General features: G+C 42.2%; 1 protein-coding gene across 1 annotated transcript; it reads right to left on the bottom strand.

Moving 5' to 3' along the window:
- Positions 1–6,204: 6,204 nt before the first annotated feature.
- kcnv1 (potassium voltage-gated channel modifier subfamily V member 1) lies at positions 6,205–12,008 on the bottom strand. The gene is made up of 3 exons (XM_031319793.2): positions 11,692–12,008; positions 9,742–10,409; positions 6,205–7,723 (listed from the first exon to the last, which is right to left on the bottom strand). Exons 1-3 carry the CDS (start codon positions 11,997–11,999, stop codon positions 7,197–7,199), a joined length of 1,503 nt encoding a protein of 500 aa, XP_031175653.1. The 5' UTR covers positions 12,000–12,008; the 3' UTR covers positions 6,205–7,196.

Raw genomic sequence — 12,008 nt, 5'->3', positions numbered from 1 at the left:
AGAGCGGACAGAGACGGGACACGCCGACGGGCAGAGCCAGGAGGACGCAGGGTGACCGGAGGAAGATGGTTATAGGATTCTAGTTTAGTTAAAAACTTTAAAACTCCAGTTTCAACATTTCCTGTAAACCCCCAAATTATTTGATCATGTCCTACAAGTCATTACAAAATAACTCAACAGAAAATGTAAACGTGGGGGAACATAAAGTTGCATAATTATGTAAGCGTTATTGCCTGACGAGGTGTCCAATGTCAGTATGGTTGCCTCCGCCGAAATGACCCCAACCTTGAAGATCGTGAGGCTTTGCATGAGCGGGATGCATTTCTATTTGAGGTCAAATGTAGTTATACAGATAATGATGTAAAATAAAGATTAATTTAGATGTGTGAAGCTTGTAAATGTGAGCAGAGCTCCTGTTTGGACATCACTAGTTCTGTCTGGATCTGTCTTTTGTCAACGGCAGAGTTTCATCGGAGGAGGAAGAAGAGCAAACACCAGAGGGAATTAAAACAGCTCAGAGGTAAACTGTTATGACAAGCTGAGCCTCTGATCATCACACGGCCTGAAACAAACACTTTGAATGGTTTATAGAGTCTGTTAAAGTGTCCCTGATACTCTTCATGTTATAACTTGAATGTCCACATTTAATGTGTTTAAAATTAACCGTAAAAAACACAACAATTTAGATTTAATTATTATTATTTTCCACTTTTTCAGAATTTATTTCCTTCGATTGTAGTCATAATTTCCTGCTGTTCACAACACTTTCACAACTGTATTAATGTTAAAGTGCTCATATTATGCTCATTTTCAGGTTCATAATTGTATTTAGAGATTATATCAGAATAGGTTTACATGGTTTAATTTTCAAAAAACACCATATTTTTGTTGTACTGCACATTGCTGCAGCTCCTCTTTTCACCCTGTGTTCAGGTCTCTGTTTTAGCTACAGAGTGAGACCTCTCACTGCTGTAACATCTTTGTTGGGAGTCACACATGTGCAGTAGCTAGGTAAGGACTACTAGCCAGTCAGAAGCAGAGTATGAGGGCGTGCCCTGACAGTACCTAGGTAAGGACTACTAGCCAGTCAGAAGCAGAGTATAAGGGCGTGCCCTGACAGTACCTAGGTAAGGACTACTAGCCAGTCAGAAGCAGAGTATGAGGGCGTGCCCTGACAGTACCTAGGTAAGGACTACTAGCCAGTCAGAAGCAGAGTATGAGGGCGTGCCATGCTAGCAGCTAGGCGAGCATTATAACGTGTGTTCCAAAGTGACCACGTTTGTCTCTGAAGTAAAGGCTGGACTACAATAGAGCTGTTTGGAGCAGTTTGTGAACAGTGTTTTCTGTTGGAGATGGTAAGTCCCTTTGGGGTGGACTTTGGGCTTTTTCACTTTGTAAACCTATAACGTGCACAAAAAAGATATATAACACAATTAAGGAAAGGGAAAAAGCCAAAAAGCATAATATGAGCACTTTAATGTAAAACAAATTCAAAGCTGAGAAACTTCTGGACTTAACATCCGATATCTACCTGTTCTTTACTTTAATTAACCACATTCATCATCACGTTGCTTTTCTTTAAACTATGTTCAACCCTCAAGCCTTTTATTAACAGATTCTTCTCCAGTGACGACGTGTTTTTTCACACCCTAAATATAAAGATTCACAGTTTGAGTTTTGCATGTAAAGATTTATGGTTCTGTTGAGAGGTGCCTTTTCTGCCCTCTAACTAGATGTCTAAAATAAAAAGAGAACATGAGGAGACGGAGCGGTGAGTTGAGCTGTAACTTGGTGGAAAAATAATGTTCTCTGGGGAACCACAACGGGCTTCAGGGGATAACGAGCATGTCTAGACCGAGACAGCGTTAAGTAGGACAGGAGATTTCACTCTGAAGCTCAGAGCAAAATAAATTGTGATTGATGGATTTCAGCACGGACAAAAATAAATACAGAATCTGTAAAATGTCTGGGAAAAATCAACGTCATGCAAGTTGAGTGAATGAAAGTTGTGGGGTGTTAGCACACACCGAATGCATCAGACAAACAGTAGAAGTAGTCCGATACACTAACTGAGGGTGTATTCACACTTGGCTCTTTTGAAGCAGTCTGAAAACCAGGAGTGTTTCCCCCCCACCCCCCGAAGATTGGTTAGTTTGGGCCTACAAATACAGCAATCGAACTAGGGTGCGGGACAAAACTAACGGACCAAGATCACCAAGAAAGGATGGTCTTGGGGACTCCACTCACCCCCTCTCCCCCAAGCCATGATATAGTTCGCACACTCATATCTTGTGTGTATAGATTTGACCAACATAATGAAATAAAAGTATAGACAAAACGACTGTCTGTAGGCAAAAGTATAAATGTAACCTGGAAAGAGGACACACCAACACAGAAGCAGCTAAACTAAAGCATATAATTCACACAGATAACAAACACACTAAGAGCCCTATCTTGCACCCGGCGCAGCGCAGCACAAAGCAAAGCCCGACGCAAGTGTCTTTGCTAGTTTAAGACCGACGCAGTTGTCAGTTTCCCGTCCATCGCCCACGTCGTTTAAATAGAAAATGCACCTGCGCCCATGGGCGTGCTGATCTTACAGGGAGGTGTGTTCAGGTGCATTCTTGGCGCATTGCTATCTTGAAGCAGCGGGAAGTGATGGCGCAATTGACCAACAAAAACCTGGTCTAAAGTCAATAACGCAGCATTTGATTGTTATTTTAATAGCAAATTAGTAAAATGCGCCTAGGCTTATACACAGCGCGCACACACTATGCTTGTTACACACACAGGGATGCTCAGCAGCACACACACATGCAGAAGATAACAAATAAAAATATTACGGTGCATGTCCTCCATCATAATAGCGATGTGCCTAGGTACAAACACGCCTGGCTTTTAAAGGGAATGGGAGATGACACTCTGATTGGTTTATTGCATGTTACGCCCAAAACACACCTCTGATTAATGAAGACACTAAGTACAACCCTTTTGAACCATGCGCCTTGTGCACAGACCCTTTTTTCCGCCGTCAAACTAGCAAAAGTGGATTTGGACACGTCCTGAATGCACCTGCGCCATGCGCTTCACGCCGTGCGCTTAGATCGTTAAAATAGGGCCCATCGAGAGAGACGAGGAGAGGCTGGATCTCCTAAAAGTTATTAAAGCATGGATGACTGACTGATGAAGGCCGTCTTGGTCTCTCTGCTTCTTAGTTTCAGTTCAGTGCAGTTCATCTGTGAATCAGATGACTTCCTGCCTGACTGCCATCACAACTGACCTGAATTCAGCATTTAATGCCTCTGGCTGCACAAAGAGAGAGAAAAAACTAGAACATCACATTTGCATTTTAGTCATTTAAGGAGAAAAAGAGAGACCTTACAGTGAGGACAGTGTGTTCAACTCCTGGATCACTAACAACAGAGGTCATAGCACCCTGACAGTATTCCTGACCAAAGCATTCTCGTGAACGGGTTCGTATGATATCGTACTAAAACTTAAAACAAAAATTCGTAAGACATGCTATGAAATTACGGCAAACGCCTGCCGGTCACATGTCACACAACAAAAGGTGAGTCGGGTACAGAGCACCCTAAGGTGACGTAATCTCAGAGGCCGTTATAGTAACATTACGTTACAGTAACGTTTAGACACCAAAACTAATCACTACTAGTTAAGATTAGAAAAAAGATTGTGATTTGGGTTAAAACACCGGTCCCCTTAAGTAGCACTCTCGGGACACGAACACCCATTTCCTGGGTGAAAGTCTTGTGTTTTCCCCTTAACTTCTTCAGGACATGAACGCCACCTCACCCGCTTGAAGACTGTGTTTAATGAACAAAACATCCCCCCCGACCTCCTCCCTACCAGGATCTTCACACTCTCATATAGCAGCAGTCAATGTGGTGCTGACAGTAATAAATACGTGGAATACATATGAATTATAGTGCTTTACTTATTGTAGCTATATGTACGAATGGTTCATGAGAATAGCCTGTCTTGACATGGCATGACAAGTCACTGGTTGCAGGGAGGGCAGGAGGTTAATGTAGAGAAAACTACAGATTTTTTTTAAAGATTTTATGAATACCTGTGTGAATCACTCCAGAGCATCAGCTGCTGATATTAAAGTGTAATTAAAAGTGTAACACATTAAGTATTCAGTGCAAAGCAGCCAGGAAGAGAAAGTGATGCCTCAGAGGTTCATGTCAGGACTAAAAGTGCACGTGAAAAGGTTGTGTTATATAAGTACAGACACACACGAACAAAAAATAGCCACGGAGGAGTGAAAAGCTGCTGGATGGATGGAGGTCATTACTGTTTTTATCTTGTCAGGCGACACCTGAAGCCGACAAGGAAACATCTCTGTTAAAACTGTGAAACAAGTCAAAGTTAATGAGGCTTAAAACAGACAAGATCATCTCACCTCCACTGACACAAACATGCATGTGTGTGTGTGTGTGTGTGTGTGTGTGTGTGTGTGTGTGTGTGTGTGTGTGTGTGTGTGTGTGTGTGTGTGTGTGTGTGTGTGTGTGTGTGTGTGTGTGTGTGTGTGTGTGTGTGTGTGTGTGTTCCTGTATTAACACGTTGTGGGGACAACAACAATTTTGAGGTCTTGACCCAACATGGGGTCACAGGATAAGCAGATGGTGTGTTTCCTTCATATATTTAATTATATATATATCCTAGTTAAATAGGAACTACATGACATATCACAACCTTTTTTTCTTGTAAAATCGAAACCGAATTCTTGAAATATAAGGACTTTTACTTGAAGTAGTTTTTTCTTGTAAAAATTAAAACGTTATCTTAAAATATTAGGAATTACGATTATTCTTGGCATATGGCCTTTTTGTCATAAAATTATCATTTCATTCTTGAAATATTGTGACTCTGTCTTTTGTAAAGTTACAAATATATACTTCCAATATTTTTTCTGATTTTGTTTTTGCAAAATATTGCAATCTCTTTAGTTGTACACTTGACTTTATTCTATTTTTTCTTTGAATATAATATAATCACTGTGCTGCCAGTACACTAGGTTCTCCTTCTGCTGAATCTTTATCGGTGTCACGATTCGAACTGATTCGATATCTTGATGCATCACGATGCGTCACCTCCTTAATATTTTTTTAAAGATTATTTTTGGGGCATTTTAGGCCTTTATTGACAGGACAGCTGAAGAAATGAAAGGGGAGAGAGAGGGGGAATGACATGTAGCAAAAGGCCGCAGGTTGTAGTCGAACCCCGGCCCGCTGCGTCGAGGAGTAAACCTCTATATACAGTATGGGCGCCTGCTCTACCAACTGAACTATCCGGGCGCCCACCTCCTTAATATTAATATATATTGCTACACATGGTTTTCATCAACAAATTTAAGCAGTCAGATATATATATGAACACCCCTTTTTATTGTATCTGCTCTTAAAAAATACAGTGAATGTAGTGGAGTCTGAACACAGCAGACAAATGGCAAAAACAAAAAAAGCAACAACCGGGAAATCAACAAGTAACATCATTTGGGTTTAATCGATTATGGTCTGTCACTGCATCAATGCAGAATTGCCCAGGTACACATCGCAAAGCATCGATACAATGATTAACTTCAACACCCCTACAGGACACCCACCTCATTTTTTACTTTTTATTAATCACATTAATCACATTCAAATGCACATGACAGTATTCTGGGGTCTGGGATTAGGAAGATTGGGATTGGACCTAAAAATAGGTTTGCAGGCAAGGTAGATAATTGGGCATTATGGGGACCCACCTCTCATATGAGGACAAAAAAACTGGTCCCCACAATGTAAACCACTACATTTGAGGGGTAATACTTGTTTTGTATTTTGGTTAGATTACGGTTTAAGTAAGGTTGGGGTCGGTCTACAAGGAGTGACTGCAAGTCATTGTAACGTCCTCCTGTGACAAAGTGACAAAAGCAAGTCAGCTACCAATACAGCAACCTGTTTTTGTGCTTTGGTGCTTTTATATCAGCTTCTGAATTTGAGCTGTGATGAAGGAACATTTTTAAATTTTTTGAAATCCTTGGGAAAGAGAGATTATATCAAATCTACACACAGTAGCTAATCTACAAACAACAGTCATACATAAGGCAGAAAACATCCTGGCAGCAGGTCACAGGTCAGTGTTGTTATTCAGGCCTTCGGGCCATCACTGTGATATTTAAGAAGACCACTGACCCACAGGAGAATGTCCTTTATTGCATGACTGAGTCACAAAGCGATAACAGAACTATACAAGGTGCCAAGACCAAAGAACAGCCTGTAGGGTTTGATGCTGACCTCTACACAACACTTACTAATGCATGTGTACTCTCTGAGAAGAAGGGTGGTGCACAGAGATAATGTGATGAAACACAACAGGAACACAGAAATATTTTTTCTCCACCGAATCAAGCGTTGTTGTGGCAACAAACTGTCTAATAACACATGACGCACTGTGAATTGTAGGAAACGTCTCAGAATGCTTGCACCAAATTACATGTTAGGTTTACTACATTATGACTGTCCTCGCCCGAAAAAACCCCCACATAAGTCGTTGGTTCAAGCAGCAATTACGAATTATATTTACATTTATAGTGGCGACACCCTCTAGTGGCCTCCTGTTACAAAGGAGCAAAGCAGGAAGTAAATTGACGAAGTATAAGAGTGCCACAAGGACAGATTAGGTTGGTGGACGGGTCAAACAAAGACAGGACTATCACCCAGGACACCAAGGGTTCATGTACCATTTGAAAATAAAAGTTAACAGCGAGTTTTTTTAACTTTACAGAACAAAATGGAAATACTGCACGTTCTGCGTCACATGCGTAACTGTAAAGTTAAATAACTACACAAAAGACCAGAAACTCTAAAGCGGACTTATCATCGCAGCTTTATTACAAATGGTATTTGTTATGACAATTCCCCGTTTATGACTTGAGAGAAATTTTGAGTAATCCTAGGTAAGAAATGTAAATTTTCCCACACAGGGATTATTTTCTTCTCTATATACTGTGGCTTTATACCAGGGGTATTCCACTGCTTTGTTTTAACCGGTTTACACCAGTTTATACTGGTTTATTCCAGTGGACCTCTAGAGAGGCCAGAAACATCCGCTCTTACAGCAGCGAGGGTGTCAGTGACTCTCGTGTGGTTGTAATTTGCAGAGCAATCACTAAGAGTCTCCTGGTTTTACCACCACATTTCCTCTCCTCCGCTGCTCCGGGTGCTCACCCTTTCTGCGCCATGCAGCCTCAACATCTCCAGGATGCTCCGGGCGTAGGCATCCCTCAAGTTCACACCTCTTCCCGCTCCTCCCTCGCCCATTCCCCCCACCGAGCCGCGGGCCAGCCTCTTCAGCATCTCGCTTTGCCTCATCGCCGCATCCTTCACCTTCATGGTGAAGTAGCAGGCGGAGAAGCGCTCGTTGATGATGGCGATGGGCAGCGCCAGGATCAGGATCCCGGACAGGATGCAAAGGAAGGCCAGCACCTTCCCCACAGCCGTGTCGGGCCGGATGTCTCCGTAGCCGACCGTCGTCATGGAGGTGGTCGCCCACCACCAAGCGGCCGGCACGCTGGTAAAAGTGGTGGCGGGAAGATCGCGCTCCAAAGTGAAAACCACAGTGGCAAAGATGGAGATGCCGACACCGAGGAAGAGGAGCAGCAGGCCGACCTCCTCGTAGCACTCAGTAATGGTCAAACCCAGAGACTTCAGGCCTGGACAAATGATGACAGACAAATATTTTATTAACACATCATCTATACTTTCCATTCATGCTGAGCATATAAATTCAAATTTATGACATTACTGATTGTGCCTTTACAATGAAAAATTTAAAATTGCAAAAATGTCTCTTTGATAAGGAAATGTATATAAAGAGGTTTCTCTAAAAAACTCAAAACAATCGTAGGTTATCCCTTGTATCAAATGAGGAATACCATGTGATGATGTACGAAGCTTCAAACATTACTTTATTCAAACTGAATGTTTTGGAAGATTTTAGTTTCTTTACAAAGAAAAGCTCGTTCTGAAATTTAAGTTCAGATCCGGAAAGTATTTTTCTTTCACAGCAGCAGTTTGTCTGAATTCTCATTCTGGAAACTGGAACTCCAGTTCTCGTGTTTCCCTTTTTTTCTCATAGTGAGTCTTTTCAGCGCTTCTTTACATTTTAGAATAAATAAATCAGTTTTTTTTACAGTTTACTCAATACTCCAAATCAAAAACTCAATACGTCAAATCAGTTCAGAGAGTAAAAAGTGTGAAAATCAAAATGATTTTTATTTTCAATCGGGACACAAACCACAGTATCCTGGGTAAAATTCCTGTTTGTTTGGTGCTCTTATGCTTTATTACGTCACATTAGTTTCTGCTTTGCTCCTGTCATAACTACTACGGGCACTAGAGGGCACCGTCACTATAAACATAACTATAAGTCGTAATTGCTGCTTGAACAAACAACCTATGTGGGCGTTTTTCCTGGGAGGAAAGTCTGGAAACCTGATGTTATATAAAATTAAATTAGTTGCATTTTTACACAGAACAAGGACTGTGGATTTTGTTTCCTATTGCTTTATAATGGAAGGATGGGATTTCCTGACACAAAGTATCAACATTATTACAACAACTCTCAACATACACATGTCGCTTCACTTCCTTTTTTCTCGTTTTCCTTTTTCTTTTCGCTCTCCTCCAACCCTAGTCTCCATGTTCTCCATTATTCATCAGTCACGTCCAGGGATTATCATCCTTCCAAAAATCACCCAGATCAAAAGCGTGTCCCAGTTTGATGAGCTCACATGCAAATATACTCACATATAATCACACACACTCTCCCTCCCCTCCCTCCGTCTCCTGAATTTGCCATAAAAAAAGAATATTAATTCAATAATATTTATTTTTGTCGTCGCCAGCAAACCTCCCCGGCTGTAATCTCACAGCAGCAGCTTCTCATTGTAGATCATTTCCAATTTCCTTTTGTCTCTATGGCTGCTAATAACAAAAACTGAAATCCCCTGACAGGCTGAAAAAAGATCTGTTTATATCTGAGCTTTGTGGCATCTATTTTTTTTTAAATGACCCATATCTTTTTCTTGTTTACTCCTTTCCTTGAAAACAACCTGCACTTTCTACATGAGTACATTTCAAATGTAATCCGACAGTTTAGCCTTAGTTTGTGTCTCTCGTGTTGTCTTGTTGAGTCTTTTGCATTGATGAATATTAAATTCTTATCCACAACAATGCACGCAACATCATGGCTGCGCAACCGGTACAAGTCTGCAGCTGTTCGCAATGTGAAAATGTCCAGGCCTCCTGGACGGGTGAACTGGGACTCCGTTGCCTGCTTTATCGATTATTGCTTAATGATCGGTTAACAAAAAAACCCAAATTAGCAATCACAATCGATACATAATCTTTCAAGAGAGAATCGTAATGCATCTAGGAATCAATTGTTCCCCTACCCGTAATGGCAATGTCATTAGTTCTGCAGGTATTTGGTCACCAAAGTATTGGACACATCAACATGTTGACCGCGCTAGATCAAAAGTTCAAGGATCACCGAGGTATTACATTTCATCACAATCCATCAGATAGTTGTTTAGATATTTCAGTCTGGAACTGAAAATGTGTAGAATAATATAAATGTGAACGACTGGGCAGCAACTGGATCAGAAGGCAAACAATTATTTTGAAAAATTCAAATGTGTTTTTTGACAATACTAAAGCGTCTGTTTACCTGTCGAGTGTCGTCCCAGCTTCAACATACGGAGCGACCTGAGGAGTCGGAGGACCTGCACCACACGGCCCATGTTCTCCAGCTCTGTGGATCCTCCATGGAGGCTCTCCACCGCCAGCGTCACGTAGAACGGCAGGATGGCCAGCAGGTCGATCACGTTGGGAATACTTCGACTGAAGCGACACTTATCCCTCACGCAGAGAAACCGAAGTGCCAACTCGCCCGTGAACCACACCACGCACACGTACTCCAGGGCGTCGAACAGCAGCAGTGCACCGAAACCAACGTCGCTCACACCAAAGTCCTCCCCTAAATCTAGCGAGATCAGCACCATGTTGATGACTGACACAATCACGAAGAAGACAGAGAGCGAGCCGAAGGTGCGAGCAGCACGGGATGATTCGGGTTTCTCAAGTAGATCCCACAGGCATCGGCGGAGAGCCGGGCAAGCAGCACCCACAAAGTCCTCATCGTTGTCCTCGGGCTCATACACTCGCCGTACGTCCAGGTTCTCCTTCTGCTCCTTGCGGCGGTAGTAGCGCTCGCGGCAGCAGGGGTGGATGCGAAGCTCGTCAATGCCCCAGTATTCGATCTCCTGCAGGAAGGAGATCTCACACAACTCCTCCCTCACATGCAGGTGACCCGTACGGTAGTAGTTCATCACATACCTGTCAGCAGAGGCACACAGAGACAGGAAGCATTCTGTCAGCACAGATATTAAAAGAAGTACAGGTTTACAGAAGAAGTCATTTATGAATATTAGCCAGTGCTATTTGAGTATCCGAGCGTAAATATGCACAGTTATGTGGTTATTGTGACTCATTTGGGAGGTTATTTAACCCCTGTTCCTATGGTGGAGTTTTCATACATTAGTCAACTATAACTATAAAAATGAAAGGATGTCTTGCTGCCCCTACAGACTGAGAAAAAATACTTTATTTAAATGTGACACTCAAAGGCTACCACTGGCAGCTACTGGCAACTTTAAAGGTGGAGTGTGGATGAGTTGATGTGAATTAATAAACACACCCTAAATGTCAATTTGACAACTTTGATCATTTAATTTGTTTTATTGTCTCTCTTGCGTGACATACGCTTCATTGATGATTGGATCTTCAAAGACTTAATTCAAAATATGAATTTTAACCGGTTTACGCGAACTGAGATTAAGCATAATTTTAATCAAGCCTGACCGGACGGATGCCTCACCACATCTGTCCCAAATCCTGTACTGGCTTCACATACACAACGTAATTTAAATGTAAAAGCTTATTCCAAATTTATTCATAAAAGTTTGTTCCAGTTTATGAATGTCTATGTGGATTATTCGTACATAACTTAAAAGAAGTTGATCTTTGCACTTAATTTCCGTATCACACTGGTGTCAAATGATTAAAAGATATAGTGCATATTTTCTGTCGCCCCCATGAAGAATTCTAAGTAATGACAACAAAACTTTTGGGGAGTCCACATGATACAAGACGTCCGTGATTGCGCACGGACCCCACCAATCCTCCACGCAGCTGCTAGTAGCCAAGGAGGACACGGAGGATTAAAAAAAACAGGATGGACTCTTCAGAAGAGGTCATTATCTTCACTCGATTTTCTGTGCCAGACGACACCACTTTCTAAACATAGCCATTCTGAGTAATACAGAGAGAGTTCGGTGAAGCGGATAGTCTTAATCAGCTTTGTATCAACTCATTTGGCAATGGCTTGAATGTAACGGACGTTCATTAATGTAAAAATAGTTGCGCTCTAAAGCTTTAAACACTTTAAAGGTTTTGCACTTTTATTAACTTCAACTTTATTATCTTCTGTGCCTAAATTAAGTATGATATACTGTAGAAATGTTTGACTTTGGTATATTTTTTACATTGCAAGTTATGGTGTTATTATTACAACAGGACACCATGCATTTTTCAGGTAAGAGATCTAGGCGCCACCTACTGGAAGGTCTGTGAGTTTCGGTCAAAGAAGAACTCGTTCTCCAGGAAGTCGGCATCGTCGCAGAGCTCCAGCGCCGAGTCTCGGCTGCAGCAAGCCAGTCTCCCCAGCCGGGTCTCCGGGTGGGACGCCAGCAACTCCTGGGACAGCATGTAGCGACTTCCCCCAACGTTGATGATGAGGAAGTCGAGGGGGTCTTTGACGCAGGATGCCGTCGTCTCGTTGAAGGAAACACTGGAGTCCTGAGACAGCGGAGAGGCGCTGTCACTATACAGCTCCGCCCGGACCCTCGAGCTGGAGGGGAGGCTCATGGTGGAGGA

The sequence above is a fragment of the Sander lucioperca genome, chromosome 10 (genome assembly GCF_008315115.2).
Source record: "Sander lucioperca isolate FBNREF2018 chromosome 10, SLUC_FBN_1.2, whole genome shotgun sequence".
Lineage (NCBI taxonomy): Eukaryota > Metazoa > Chordata > Actinopteri > Perciformes > Percidae > Sander > Sander lucioperca.
This window is presented reverse-complemented; position numbering and strand designations above follow the sequence as displayed.